The following is a 14,857-nucleotide window of genomic DNA, read 5'->3' on the forward strand; positions in this document are numbered from 1 at the left end:
CAGCACGGGAAATCACAGGGAGGAGCATCCCAGGGGCTTGCTAGCGGCCAGTCTAGTCAAGTGCTAGGTTCCGGGTTCAGTCAATGAAAGACTGTCTCAAAATTAAATTGGAGAACAATAGAGGAAGTTATTCAACCGATATCCAACATCAACTTCTAGCTTGTCTTTATGCATGGATGGGTGAGCTCATTTGTACACACACAGAGAGTGACATAGAGAGAAAGAGAGGCGGGAGGAGATGGAGAGAGAGAGGATAAGATCCAGTGGGATTTAAGCCCTCTGTCTCCACAGACCATTGGGAATTCCGCGGTTTGGACCTGGGAGGTCCAGGAGCACTCAGGCTCCCCACAGTAGGGTACCTAAAGGGAATGACCAAAAGATGAAAGGAAGTGATGTCTGCAGAGCACTTGCTGGTTGTGTGACATTTTTCATTCTTCATGCTCTTTTTTGTAATCATGAAAAATGAAAATATATTTGTTATCTCTCCTTTCATCTTGTAGAACTTGAGTCCAAGTTCAAAGATTTGGAGGTTAAATTCATGGGGAAAAAAAAAAAAAGATCATTGCCTGCCGTGTGGAAGGTGCTGCTCAGAGTGAGATGCAGGTGGCTCTTGTTAGTAGGCAGCAGCGGTGGTCCCTCTCACTGGGGTGTCTGCTTGTGGAACTCACTCCTGGGATGTCAGGATGTGCTCCTCTAGAGAGTGATAGTGAGTTTCCTGTGCAACTTTACACAGCAACTTTACCTATCCTGTGTCCTCTCTGCCTGTGGGACGTCTGACAGGTGCAGCACTATTTGCTTCATGTCTGTGGTTTGTGTATTCTTCCCTTGGTGGGGCCCTAATTGCCAGTGTAAGGCAGGTTTCCATCCCTGTCTCTGGGCAGCCCCACAGCCATCCCTAGCCAGGCATAGCTAACAGGGGCAGCTACTCGGTCCCTCTGCCTGCCTCTTGTGTTATCCTCAGAAACTCCCCACTGTGATGCTTTTCCTACGAACAGGGCCAGCCATCTCTAAAAGGAGCTGTGTTTTGAGTTAAGGTTTTGGTCTGTTTTCTCTCCATACCCCTGTCTTCAGAAGCAAATAAAATACACATGAAAATGCTGGCTCTTTCCATCCACAGGTTTGAGTTCATAGTAATTTTCTTATTGGTTAGCGGTGTTGAGCACAGTGCAATGGTACATCTGTTTGGGAAAGAGTCATTCAAGAACTTTGGCGAGAAGTGATTTCTCCAATCCCACAGTGGTAAAAATACTGAGGTTCAAAATTGAAAATAAAACATATGTTTAAATGTTCTGTTGTCTGTGGTAGGATTTCCCCACTTTAACTGGTCCTGATTGGGTCTGTGAATGGCCAAGTCACAGACTCTGACTTCTGCAGGGCAGGACTGACAACTCTGACATTTTTTCAGGGGTCTACAAGAAGGAAGAGGCCCACCTACTTTTGAAAGCTTTTCATATCAAAGGCCCAGCAGATATTTTCGTGAGCAAGTTTGAAAATGACAACTGGGGACTCGATGGTTATGTAAGTGCTTTCATGAAATTTCTCACACAGTCGCCACACTTTAAGGCCTGGGCAGAGGAATTCGTGATCCACTGGGAATTCTAGGCAAGGGAAACACTGCCCATCCCTCTGGAACTCAGAAGGTACCTCTGAAGTATGGCCACCATTCACATCATTTGGTGCTGGCAGCAACCAGATCTCTGAGATGAGATAAGTTGCTCCAGAGTTAAGGGATTGTTGCTGCTAAGGGCAAATAGGTTCTTCAGTCTAGGCGATGCTCTTTTAATACCACAGCTTTTGCTGTCAGAACTGTGGCTATTCTGAGACCACCTAGAAAATTCTCTGAAGGCTCCAAAAGAGTCATGATCAGAAAACATAGAAAGCAAAGTGGCCATGCTCCACTTGGTGGTTCTCTCTGCAAGTTTGACATTGGTTGTTTTCCAGTTCACTATCTAACAGAATTACACAGCCTCCCATGATGCTGCTGGAGTTAGTTCATCCCGGTGAAATCATATAATGAGAGCTGTACGCTGATGGACAGTGTTCCTCATTAGGGAAGGTCGTGCCCAGTGCTGGTCGAGATCCAACTGGGACAGTGACCCTTCCCGTTGTTGCTTTAACTTTAGCTCCATCCTGATTTTCCATTTCCCTATGTCACTAAAATTAGTTGGGGGAAAATTACGCTCTGGTCCTGCAGTGTCTAAATCTGAGTGGTAACAGTTAGGTTTGGGTGACAGCTGTGTTTTCTCTCCTTTTTCTTGTGCTTTGCCCTCCTTTCTGCACACCAGGTGTCCTCAGGACTTGAGAGAGGGGGATTCTCCTTTCAGGGTGACATACATGGAAAAGACTTTGGGAAATTCAAGCTGGAAAGACAAGGTAAGCTTACTAATTGTTGGTTCATCGTTTGTTTGTTTAAAGCAGCTAGCAGTTGTGCATTTAAATGACCCTCTGAGAAGAAGCTGCAAAGAGGTGACTCACAAAGGTGAACCGGAGGAACTGGGGTATCAGCTGGGTCTTGTAAATAGTACTTTGATTAATTCCTTGAGAATTTCATATAATAGATAACGTTCACCCCTTCTCCCCCAACTCCTCCCTGATCCACTCCTACCTCCCTACCTAGCCAAGTCTAGAATGACCCACTAGGTGAGATTCCAACCAGGACTTGCTTTGTGTGCTGAGTTCTGCTCTCATGGAGGCCATTATCCACGCCCACAGACAAGGAAGCAGCACTTGTGAAATGAGATTAGCACTGTATTTTAACCTGGGCAGAATAATCTGATTTACTTGCTTGTATGCTGTCATCGGCACATTGATTGTTTTGTGGGGAAGAATTTTGCCGTGCAGACATTGGTTCTACAGACTTAGACACAGGAAGCCAGCGTCAGACGGTGAACTGGGATGACTGCCACTGAGGGCGCATTGACAGGACTGCCATCCAGATACCCAAGACAGGGAAGGAAAGCGGTAGCCTACCTATAGGTTACTGAACAAAAACTAATCAGTAAGGACAAGCCATTATAAAATATTACCTTTCTGCCACCCAATATGCAGTCTCCTAATCAGAACTTGAATGCATGTCAGCAGTGGCTGAGACAATCTTTCAAAATAGATTGTGTTATCTGCATATAATGAAATCAAACAAATGCATCAGACTAACACTAGCCAGGGGTAAAGTTTGTCCCTTGCTCTAGGCAAAATCAGGCTCCCATTTTCCCTCCTTTCTTCTGTTTCCCACCCTCTGGCAATGGTCACAGACACCAGTGAGCTGCCCTGGAGACTACAGGCATGTCAGGTTCACCTATCTGGTGAAGGACAGAAGCCACCATTGATTCCAGCATGTCTTCTTCATATTCCCGCATTCTTTTCAACAGAACAAAATAACAGCTTGTGTTAACAAGAAATCTTTATCCCCCTGGGATGGTGACCTTATTGTAAGATAGAAACAGTTTGCTTTAGAAAATAATTTGGATCCCAAGTGAGTCCTTTTTTCAGCTAATCAGAAAAGCCAATGTTTTAGTGATGCTCCAGTGGCCGTCATTCATTCAAGAATAAAAAGGATAAAACCCTTTTTTTTATTTTTTATGGATGAAAATAACAACCTCCTAATTGTCTTCAGTCAATAGATTAACCAAATAAAAGTGATTATGGTTGAATGGGTACTGAAATTAAGTTAATCTGAAAGACAATTTTACTGTGGAAACATCCGCACAATGCAAAGTATGAATCGGCTTCCATAGGAAAAGTGAGTGACGGCCCCGTACACACAGAATGAGAGAAAATATGTGAACGTGATAAATTTGAGCACTCATGGCTCCGTATCATAGAAGCCGATGACCAAGCCAACAACACAGGAACTGGGGAGCATAAGTTTCCCAGATCCTATACAAGCAGACAAAATGCCCACAAAAGAGTTGGACATTTTATTAACGTCTCCTCCCATTGCCGAGATGAAGCATTCTGCCAGGAGTAGGTTAAGGGAGAAAGGCTTCATGCTGCCTCATAGTCCAGGTTACAGTCCACCATGACTGGAACTCAAGTGGGAGTTTACACACACGTCACACACAATCAGAAACAGAGAGCAATGAACACGTGCTCCGTTCACTTTTCCGACTCATACAGTCCAGCATCCCAGACGCGGGCTGATACCACCACCCATGGGGAATGGATCTTACCGCCTCTATTAATGCAATCAGGGTAATTCCCAGAGGCATACCCAGAGGCTTGTCTGTCAGGTTGTTATAGATCCCATCAAGCTGACAATTGAGGTGAACAGTGTCAGAGAAGATTAGCCACTGGGAAAAATGCAAAGCAAAACTACATGGAGACACTACTTCGCAGGCCCTGTTACAGCTGGGAAACAAAATCAAAACAAGTTTTGTCAAAGAGGCAAAGGGACTGGAGTTCAGATTCTGCCAGCAGAATGTGAAGCCATCCAACTGTTGTGATTAATGGAGTTTGTCAGAATTTGACAGAGTTAAATAGAGAACAGCACCCCTCCTTGACCTGCCAAGAGAACTGAGCACACGTCCTCACACACATGTCCCAGATGCTTTAAGCATCATCTGTATCATCACTCAGGAAGAAGCTTTCCAAAAGTCCATCAGCTAAGAAAAACTTATTCAAGAAAAAATGTGGTGTGTACATCAATGCATGAATTATCAGTCCACATTAGAAAAGTAGTAAAATACTGATGCTTGATAAGATGGGGTGACTTGTGAGCCTTGAGGCTAATTGAAAAGTCTAGAGGATTCCATTTGCATAGCTAGGTCAGAACAGGAAAGTCCACGGAGAGCAAGTTTGATGAGCAATCTTCAGAAAAGAACACTAGGTGGCTTTGTCGTGGGATGAAAATTCTCATTCTTGTGTTCACCTTTAAAATATATCATAGACAGCTATTTTTGCCTAAGCAGTACCTAATGCCATCAAATTCCAACTCTTTTTGTCTTCTAGATCCTTCCAACTCAGATGCAGATTCTTCAAATCATTACCAGGGCACCAGCAGTGGCTCCGTGGCAGCTGCAATTCTCGTTCCCTTCTTTGCTCTAATTTTATCAGGGTTTGCATTTTACCTCTACAAACACAGGTATGGCAGAGGCAGGAGTTCCCTGCAAGGGTTCTTGGTGTGGTGTGTCAGCTTGAACAGCTGTGTGCTTGAATTCTCATGCTCATAGTATGGTACATTGCCAAAAAGTGGACGTGGAATGCTGAGGTTCTTTCTTAGATATGAGTGTGTAGACTCTGGAGTGTCTGCAGATGATTTTTGTTTTGATCCATGTTTGATTCTTACCTGTTTTGTCAGCTGGGCATGTCTAAGTAGTTAGCTTTAAAGGAATGGATGACTGGTCTGGAAATATACTTGCTGGTCATTGGTCCTAAGGACTTCAGAGCCTTGGGAGAGTTGCAGCCTTCCAGCAGGAGAGGCAAAGGAATAGATTCTGTGGCCCTTTCAACTCTATATATATTTATATATTTTTGATGGCTTTCTTGCTTCAGCAAATTCGAAAGTTCTTAGTATGTCTGAATAGTGCTCCATCTACCTGTGCTCCGTCCCTTGAAAAGATACATTGACATCTATTAACATGAAAATCCTTATTAATAGGAAATGTCAGAATTTAAGGGGGTTGGAGAAATTTGAACAAATGGATTCTTTTCTTTGGAGTTTATATGTATGCACAGAGTTTAAAAGAAAGAGAAACATTCTAGGCAGTCTAGGGAAGCACTCTGCTGACAGAGCATTCGCTTCGGATGTACAAAACCCTGGGTCCTATTCTTACTGCATGCCTGTAATCCCAGCATTCCGGAGGTCAAGGCAGGTAGACCAGCAGTTCAGTGTTATCTTCAACTACATAGAGAGTTTGAGGCTAGCCTGAGCTCTTTGAGACCCTGACAAAATAAGCAAACACTGGTTGTGAAAAATTCAAAGTCCTTGTGTGCATTTTCTCTATGTGGATAATATAATTCTGGGAAAAGTTCTGTGCCAAATGACTCGACAATTCTATTGGCTTTTTAGTAGTAGCATTTTATAAAAATAGCACCATTATGAGCCCGAGAAACAAGGTTACTTCTTAAGTTTGCCACATTTTTTTAATATAAAGCACAAGTTTCCACTTAATCTTTGTTATACAAACAAAATTGAAGTTAGGGGATCGTTAAGTAAGTTATGTACTGAATTTCTTTAAATGTAACTGCCGTACTCCTAAGTAAACACAAGGTTCTAAGACTCTCAGTAGTTTGTAGCTCTGTCCTCATTGCCTGTGGCTATCAGTATTCTTATTTTAAAAACACAAACATGGGAAAGAAATCCGAGAAGTTAGCCGCTTTCTGTTCAGCTTGGTCCTGGGACCCTGACTAAGGTGATAAGAGAATGAAGAAAGATCACACGTGGAGATCCATGCACGGAAAAGCTGGGTCACACTTGCTTACCTGGAGCAGCACCAACCATGCCATCAGCCAGGACCTCAGCATATTCCTTCCACACAGCGCAATGGAGAGAGGCTAGTTCTCCTTGGTAGGAGGTCTGTGGCAGGGCGCAGTCTCAGGTTGCAGTTTTTAAGGAGGAAGCTGCTAATTTTTGCACACACTTAGACTTTGCTCTAAGCGTCACCTCCTACGGTGAAGGCTTTGCCACTTCCGTGCACCTGAGTCTCTGGGTCTTGGATACGGCTGTGCCCACGTGAAAAGATACACATTTATGCAAGGCAGGGTTTCTCTGTGGCTTTGAAGCCTGTCCTAGAATCAGCTCTTGTAGACCAGGCTGGCCTTGAACTCTCAGAGATCCGCCTGCCTCTGCCCCCTGAGCGCTTGGATTAAAGGCAAGCGCCACTGCCACCCGGCATCATTTCTTTAACTTTTATATTTAAAAGGTTTTTATTTTTACATACCAACTACAGTTCCCCTTACCTCCTCTGCTTGGGATCTCCCCCTCCTCCCCCCATGCATCCACTTCTCAGAGAGGGTAAGTCCTCCCCTGGAGAGTCAACAAAGTCTGGTACATTAAGCTGAGGCAGGACAAAGCCCCCCACCCCGCGCCCCTCCCTTCATCAAGGCTGAGTAAGTTATCAGATCATGCACTAGGGATAAATCCTGGTCCCATTGCCCTTGGGCCCACAGAACTGCCCAAGCCCACAGAACGCCAACCACCAATTTTTAAAGAACCAGCTGTGTTGAAGTAGCTGCTCTGCTCTGCCATCTCCGAACCTGCTGAGGGAGCGCAGAGGCTGAGAGGAGGCTGGGAAACAGGCCTGTGTCCTTGCAGTGACGGGTCTGATCTGACTGTGTGCTCTCTTTTCTCTGTAGAACAAGACCAAAAGTTCAATATAATGGCTACGCCGGCCATGAGAACAGTAATGGACAAGCTTCATTTGAAAACCCCATGTATGATACAAACTTAAAACCCACAGAGGCCAAGGCTGTGAGGTTTGACACGACTCTGAACACAGTGTGTACAGTGGTATAGCCCTCAGTGCCCCCTAGGACCGATTCATAGCCATACCTCTGATGGACAAGCAGTAAAATCCTTTGGTGCCATATACCACCCTCCCTTCTACTCTTGCCTTGCTGCAGCAACCTTGGCCATCATCTGCTGGCATAACACAGTGGGAATCTCTCCTCAGTCATGACCAAGTCTTCTGAGGCTAAACTTGCAAACACATCGTCATCGGGAAAGTGGATTATCAAAGCCTTGCTGCATCCGCCGGAAATCAAGACGCCAACACCGGCGAGGGCAAAGAAGACTGCGGAGTCGTAGAGACAGGTGGTCCTTCATGCCTCTGACGTCTGTGTCTCTGTGTGGCCAGGATGCCTTTGGATGGAGTCTTCTAAGCACACGGATACATCCTTCAGGTGCGGCGACAAAATGGTAGCGACTCGATACGTGTTTTGTGTTTTTCTTTTCCTTTTATCCCTCCTCACTGGACAAGAGTTCTCTACAAAAGAAACACCTTCCTGGAGAAAACGCCTTCTTGGAAGTGCACACGCGCTTGCCTGCTTCCCTCTGCCCTGCCTGAGACACAACATGTTCGGAGGATCTTCAGGCTTCCCTGGGCACCCATCAATCACTAGGGATGTTTGCAGGTCTCACGAGTCAAGCCGTTCCATCCCAGAATTTTTGAATCTCAACATTTTGCACTAGGGTGTTAAGAATGACTGAGTCTGGTTTTTAAATAAACTATTTACACAGGGTTTATATATGCTATACATTGTACATAAGCATTTTCTCATGTTGTATGGTCAAGCAGAAGATGCCACCATCAGTTCAGCTGGGTTTAAGGGGAAATATCCCCAGACAGGGCAGTTTGAAAAGGAGACTGAACTGTGAACAAGTTATTTTTATTATCATTTCTGTTAGTCACGTTTATGTGTCAAATTCATTGCCAACTACCGGTGGTTGAAACGAAGGCTTTTTTTTTTCTTTTGTTTTCTCTCCTTCACGTTCTTACAACTATTGTCTATGCCACACTAATTGGGAACAGGGGTCTCCAGCAATGTCTGTTTTCCATGTATCGATGTGAATAGTAATTTATATTAGGTAGCTTGTGAACCCCCGGGTCTCAGTTCACAGTGCAGTCTTTCCTTGCGGGTTGCTTGCTGTCTCTGTTCTGTAACATCACCTGCGCACACTGCCCTGAAAGTCTATCTCACAGCCACACCCAAGCTCAGAGGAAATCAGAAGGGAATCCAAGTCAAAATCAGGATCAGAAGGGCAGGCATTGCTAGCACACCCTCGTGGTGACCTGTTTTATAGATTACTTGCCTTTCTTGAAATGATTGCAATGATTTCCAAACCTAAAATTCCTTATTGGTAGACTATCCATTATGGTATAAATAATCCAGGTGGCACGGCCCACAGGATAAAACAAACAGCCTGGAGAGAAGGCAGGGCCAGAGAAATGTCTGTAAGAAATTCAAAGAGAAGATCATGTTTATTTTTATTTATATTTGTTTGATAAAAGTATTTTTGGAAAGATGATGCTTATTTTATTATTTGATGTTTCATGCACAGCTAACACGGTAAAAATTTCCCCTTTGCACACCCCAGATTTGCACTGGCCGGTGGGTCCAGATGCCATGCGGACATTCTGTTTGCAGTGGTGACTACATTCATTCCTAGCTCTAAGACGGATGTATCTGTCTATCTGTGTGACAAGTAAATGCAGGACTTCCCAGAGGACCTGTGGGAAAGGAGCTTACTAGGATATCATATATATCATATATATCGCTACTTTCAAGGTTCTGAATTCTGAGTATTCCAGAGGCCCCACTGGGCTACCTCCAGCCTGCTCTTCTTCCAAGGGCTGTCTGTCGTATATCAGGGCTCCTGACCTCTTCTGGTGATCCTCAGTTCACTGGGTCCCATGTTGCAGGAGCCCATGTCCTAGGAAGGGGTACCGGCACAGGTTCCTCTGGCCAAGCTGACATCCTTGGGGTTCTTCTAGGTACACAGTGGTTCATTAGATCCCTGGGAAATTCAGATGATGTCATCAAGAATGTGCTCCTAAACACACATTGAGCCAAAACAAAACAGAAAATGTCAGCAGGTCCAAGGACTGTAGTGCGCAAGGGAGAACAGGGTCACTATATATATATTAGATGTATATAGAAATACATACACACACATATATATATATATAAATATATATTGTATATATCTAAGTTTGAGTCACTCTGACTAGGTGCAAAATGCTGATTTTGGAGTCTAAACTAACGTCTCTGTCCCCACACCCTTGGCCTCTTGGCCATCCAGTTACACGAAGAAGACAACTCAGACAGGGCATCCATACGTGCAAGGAGCCACATGACCAGACCAGTGTCGCTTTCCTTTGTGTGCAAACTGACTTCTAGCTACCAAACTGCATCAAGGTATTTCAGACCAATACACCATCACAGAGGGGCACTCTCAGGTGAGCGCCTAGCCCAGTCCTTCCTAGAGCGTGTGTGTGTGTGTGTGTGTGTGTGTGTGTGTGTGCGCGCGCGTGTGTGTGCGTGCGTGTGTGTATGTGCGTGCGTGTGTGGTGTTTCACCAGTCTCAGAGGCATTGAAGACCCAGCAGGGCAGTCAAGAATATCTTCCTCAGGGAAGTCTTAGAGACTTTCCCTGAGGTGCCCAGAGCACAGTGAGGGGACGCGCTATGTGGGACAGGTTATATGCTTCGAAGCTGTTCAACTGTTGCTTGTCTTTGCCCATCTTGCCTTCAGGCTAGCTGCAATAATTTTTTTCTTCTGTAAAATATTTTGTAAACAACAACAACAAGAACAACAAAAGCTATTATTAAAAAAGGGGGGGGGAAGAAAGCTGGCATTATGATCAGGAAAACCATCCATCCATCCATCGTCACTGCCCCGCCCTCCTGTCCCCTCCACACGCTGCTGTCACAACGTAGGTGCGGAAGACCTTTTTGTACAGAGATATATTTTTTATGAAGAATTTGTAAAATTATTAAATATGCTGTAATTTTTTGATTAATGTAGGTAAATTGTTAAAAAATAAATGTTTTTACAATGCAAAACTGTAATTTTCCCGATAATGTAAAATCACCCTCTCTAGCCGATTTTCAGTTCCAATCCTGTTCGACATGTATTAATATTAAAGCGGCCTGTTAAAATGAACAGTATCTTTTTTTTGTCAAAAGAAAAATTATAAAGAGAGTGTAACATAACCTGTGTAATGCCACCTATCTTTAAAGCAAATCAGAGTTCTAATTAAATATTTAATTTTAGATTTCTATTTTTGCGTGAATTTATTTTAACTTTACCGTTGTCCAGGGAAGTCTCCGCAGGGGTGGGGGGACTGAACAGAAGTGTTTTCTCAGTAATCCTTTATAATAATTACGATGACGATCAATCTTTCTGCAAGCCAGGCCTCCCATCAGGGACTCCAACAGTCATTAACACAGGAGGCTGAGGCAAGGCTTGCCTCAGGTGGTGAAGTGCCAGCCACACCGGCAGGAGGACCTGAATTCTGTCCCCAGCATCCCTCTAAGACAGGTGAGTGTGATGGGGCTGAAGGAATGGTTCTGGTTTTGCCTCCTCGGTTGTGCGGTCTTTCTGTGAGCTTTCACAACCCTGAGAAGTGGAATGTCGGATGACTATGGGTGCCTCTACCAGCTCACTAAGTACCGCTCTAGAAGACAGCTCAGCAGATAGCCATCCTCACTGACAGCATGTCGCCACGGGGAGAACCTCGTCTTCTGACTTCTGGGCTGAGAGATCAGGGGAAACACGCCTAAGCCTTCACTGATGGCCTCTCTGAATGAATGTCTGCTGGGTAAGTAGGAGGGCGTGATAACATTGCTGAGAATCAAGTTATTACGCAAATGAATAACAACCAATAGTGAAACACACCGCCACACCAGCTTTTCAGTCAAGAGGCTTGGATCACTACCATCCAGCCACGTCAAGGCTCTCTGGGCCGTTGATTGCCCATGGCTGCCATGATTGGGAGTTGGCGGCATTGGAGATTTGAGTGGTTTGTAGAGAGGGTGAATGACACTCAGGGATCAAAGCACGGCAAGCTCTGCTGTCCTGAGACGATGAGTAAAGAAGCAAGAATTCAGAGGAAACGCGTTCACTCGCAGACACGTGTATAGCTCATGCCCAGGTAAAGGTGAGTCTCTCTAGCGAGACATTCTCATCTTTCGCCACATGTGTCACACCCTTAATATCATGGTCCCCTTCTTTGGCAATTTCTTTGCTGAATGTCTCTGTAACTCTGTCTGTAAATCTCTCCCCTTCCCCGCCACACACACACCCTATGAGCTGCATGAAACTGCAAATTAAGACTCCTAAGACAAACAAATATTTGTTATTATTTGAGTTTAGAGCTCTTAAAATGGTCCTTCATGATGTGCCTGCCCTCCAGGGCCATCTGATGGCCGAGGATGGAGCACAGCGGCTCTGCCCGCATCCGTGAGCGCCTCCAAAGGGAAGGCACAGCATAGCTCAATCTTACTTAATTTTTTTTCTCCCAGCGCAACCCAGAAGTTACCTGTGAGTTAGCAAATGCCTTCTACCTCTGCGGTGTTCTTCCTGGGTGGTATTCTCTGTACAAGGTAGGCCTTCCAGCAGCTGCCGAACTTGAACCAAGTACCTTGTCCTCTCTGTTCTCATGGCTGTGTGCTTTGACAAAACACTTTTGGACTTGAGAGCCCAGTCCTGGGCTGCCCCTGTCACAGTGGGACCACAGGCGTCCTGAAGCCATGGTCCTCAGAGAGATGTGACAGCTGATTGTTCTCTACCTTCATGGACTTGGTTTTATAGGACTACAGGGTTACCATGCTAATAGAAACTGGAGCAAAGCCACCTGCGAACAGCCACAGCTCTGGGCAGCAGTGGCTTCAGAAAGCCAGCACATGTCCTCCTTTGATATCAGCGAATCCATTCATCTTTGGAGTCCTCTCCCTGCTGCCAGTGCGCCTAGATGGACATGCGCTACTATTCACCACCTGTTCAGGCCAGAGGTGACAGGACATTCACCATGATAACTAGGGCATTGTCCCAGGAACCAGAGTCCAAGCCACACGGCACGGGCATATCATATCTAGATAAACTTACCTTGATGTGCCCACTGTGATGGTGATTCTCAGTTGTCAGTATAACGACACCTGGAACTCTAGCCCCCAAATGGAGAGCACACCTGTGAAGGATTTTTGCATACTTTCAAGTCAGAAGATCTGCCTCTAATCCTGATCTTTGTACCCAGGAGACTTAAACCTTTAATCTGGATCTTTTGAGCCGAGAAGACCTACCTCTAACCTGGGCCATACCTTCTGATGGACACCTATGTAAGGACCTAGAAGAAGAAGACTTTTGATGTTAGCCTGCTTGACCTCACTTTGCCCTCAGGTCTGTTCCTTCACTGGCAATGGAGCCTGCTTCTCTGGAATTCCAGCACATACCAAAGCTCAGCTGTGATATCCCGTCCTATGGACTGAATGACTCCTGGGTTCTTGGACTTTCTCTTTACATCCAGCCATTGTTGGAGTAGGTGGACCACAGCCTGTAAGTCATTCTGAGAAGCCTGTCCATATAGAGAGATTCATTTTATGAGTCCTGTGACTCTAGAGAACCCTAGAGTGAATGGCCATACTTCACAAAGCTCTCTTCCTCCAGCTTCCCAGGTTTTGTGATTTGTGCTTTAAGAGTCAGCGCCTGCAACAGATCCAGATAGAGACCCTCAAAGTGGTCTATCCACTCCAAACCCAGGCCCAGTTCAGGTGTCCACATGCACAGATATTGCCCAACCCTGGGCCTGTAGTGATAGAGCTGCTCACAGTGGTTAAGAAGTCGCAGGCACCCTCCAAGAGCATTGAATATGTGAACACAGATATTAAACACTATAGTATGGTTTGATGTACACAAATATTGAGCCATATGTCTGTCATCCATCTGTATCACCTGTCGGTCTTATCGTCACATCATCATCGTTCAGTCTTCACCCACCTCTACCTGAATACCTGTCATCCACAGAATCCTTTATCCCTCGTATATGAAAAACACAATCTGAAGCCATCTTTGCCAATTGTTGCCTTGGACAATTCTTTTTCTGTTTCATGTGTATTAATGTCTTTGTATCCCTTCAACTCATCATAATGTGTAATTAATTCTAAGTACATTGTAGTTTACACTCTAAGATAATGGCTGTGAAACATGACAGAGTTCTAAACCAGCTCTGCTTTGTTCTGTCTCTGAGAAATGGAAGCCCCATCTTCTAAGCTACACTTTTCCAAACTGTAGCCAGGACATGACAGCATCTTCTAGCTACAAAGTTGTGCCCTTTTCTCAAAAGCATCGGCTTATGAGGATTTTTGTAAATTCGCTGGAAATACTCCCAAGTCAGTGAAGTTTGAAGACATCTGTTCTGAGCCATGTCAGTAGTCTATATCTTAGTGTTTCCCTGTACTTGGCGTCTCATTCCTGCATAGGCTGCTTGTCCAAGCCCATGCTGGACAGAGTGCTGGAGTCTCGGTCGGTGTCAGAGGCCCAAAGATGTTCAAGATACAGATGGACTAGAGGTGAATTTGTGGAGACACTCAGGCTCAGATGAGGTCCTGAGTGAGTGGGAGCAGGGATGAGATCAGTGACCTTACAGAGGAGATACTGAGGCTTCTGTCCCTTCTCTCCACAGGAGGGCACAGTCAGGAGGACATCATCCGGAGGCAAGCTGCAGGCCCTCTCCTGACCTACCCATCGACACATAGAGTGCATCCATCTTCTAAAGCTTAAGACAACCACAAGAGAGCATCCATCCCTTTGTCAGGAGATGCTGAATCAAGCAGGTCCTAGACAGACTCTCGCTCTTTGATCCTGGATGTCTGCCTCCAGAGCTGTGAGTACATACATTTCTTTTTCCTATAAACTTGATTATTGGATATCATCATAGGCACAAAACGAGGACGTAGACAATAGGTGGATTAGTTTGTCTGCAGTTTCTCGGCCTTCAAGGAGATGTATTAGAGGAAGGATGTAAGTGACAGGAAGCCTAGCCATGCCTGGCACTAACCTGGTGGAATTCAGTAGCCGGGATTTTAACATGTCCCTTGTAATCTGCTAAACTGGGGAAGAACCTAGAATGGAGCCCGATGAGCATCTCTAGTGGATTCTCCGGGCAGATAAAGTGCTCACCTACAAGAGCCTGAGTTTAATCCTTTAAACTTACAGAAAAAAGCAGGGCATGGTAGCCTGTGCCTGTAATCTCAGTGTCAGGCGGGAAAGGCAGGAAGATCCCTGAGGCTTACTGAGAGGGCAGCCTAGCCTACTTGAGATGTTCCAGGCTAGTGAGAGATCTTGTATAAATTACTCTTCTATTGCTGTGATAGAGCACTGTGGTGAAGGCAACTTATACAGTTTCAGAGGATTAAAAACCA

General features: G+C 45.1%; 1 protein-coding gene across 2 annotated transcripts in view; it reads left to right on the plus strand.

Annotated features, from left to right (window-relative positions):
• The window catches only part of Csmd1 (CUB and Sushi multiple domains 1), a 1,426,468-nt gene extending 1,415,783 nt beyond the window's left edge, over positions 1-10,685 (plus strand). For both annotated transcript variants that reach the window (XM_041673587.1, XM_041673588.1), the window contains 4 exons: positions 1,406-1,518; positions 2,286-2,373; positions 4,948-5,080; positions 7,294-10,685. In XM_041673587.1, the coding sequence (XP_041529521.1) occupies positions 1,406-1,518; positions 2,286-2,373; positions 4,948-5,080; positions 7,294-7,453 (494 nt within the window). In that variant the 3' untranslated portion in view covers positions 7,454-10,685. The remainder of the gene's footprint in view (positions 1-1,405; positions 1,519-2,285; positions 2,374-4,947; positions 5,081-7,293) is intronic.
• The last annotated feature ends 4,172 nt before the right edge of the window (positions 10,686-14,857 follow it).

Source organism: Microtus oregoni, unplaced genomic scaffold (assembly GCF_018167655.1).
Source record: "Microtus oregoni isolate MIOR12 unplaced genomic scaffold, Mior012 000024F_ref0000369, whole genome shotgun sequence".
NCBI classification, from domain to species: domain Eukaryota; kingdom Metazoa; phylum Chordata; class Mammalia; order Rodentia; family Cricetidae; genus Microtus; species Microtus oregoni.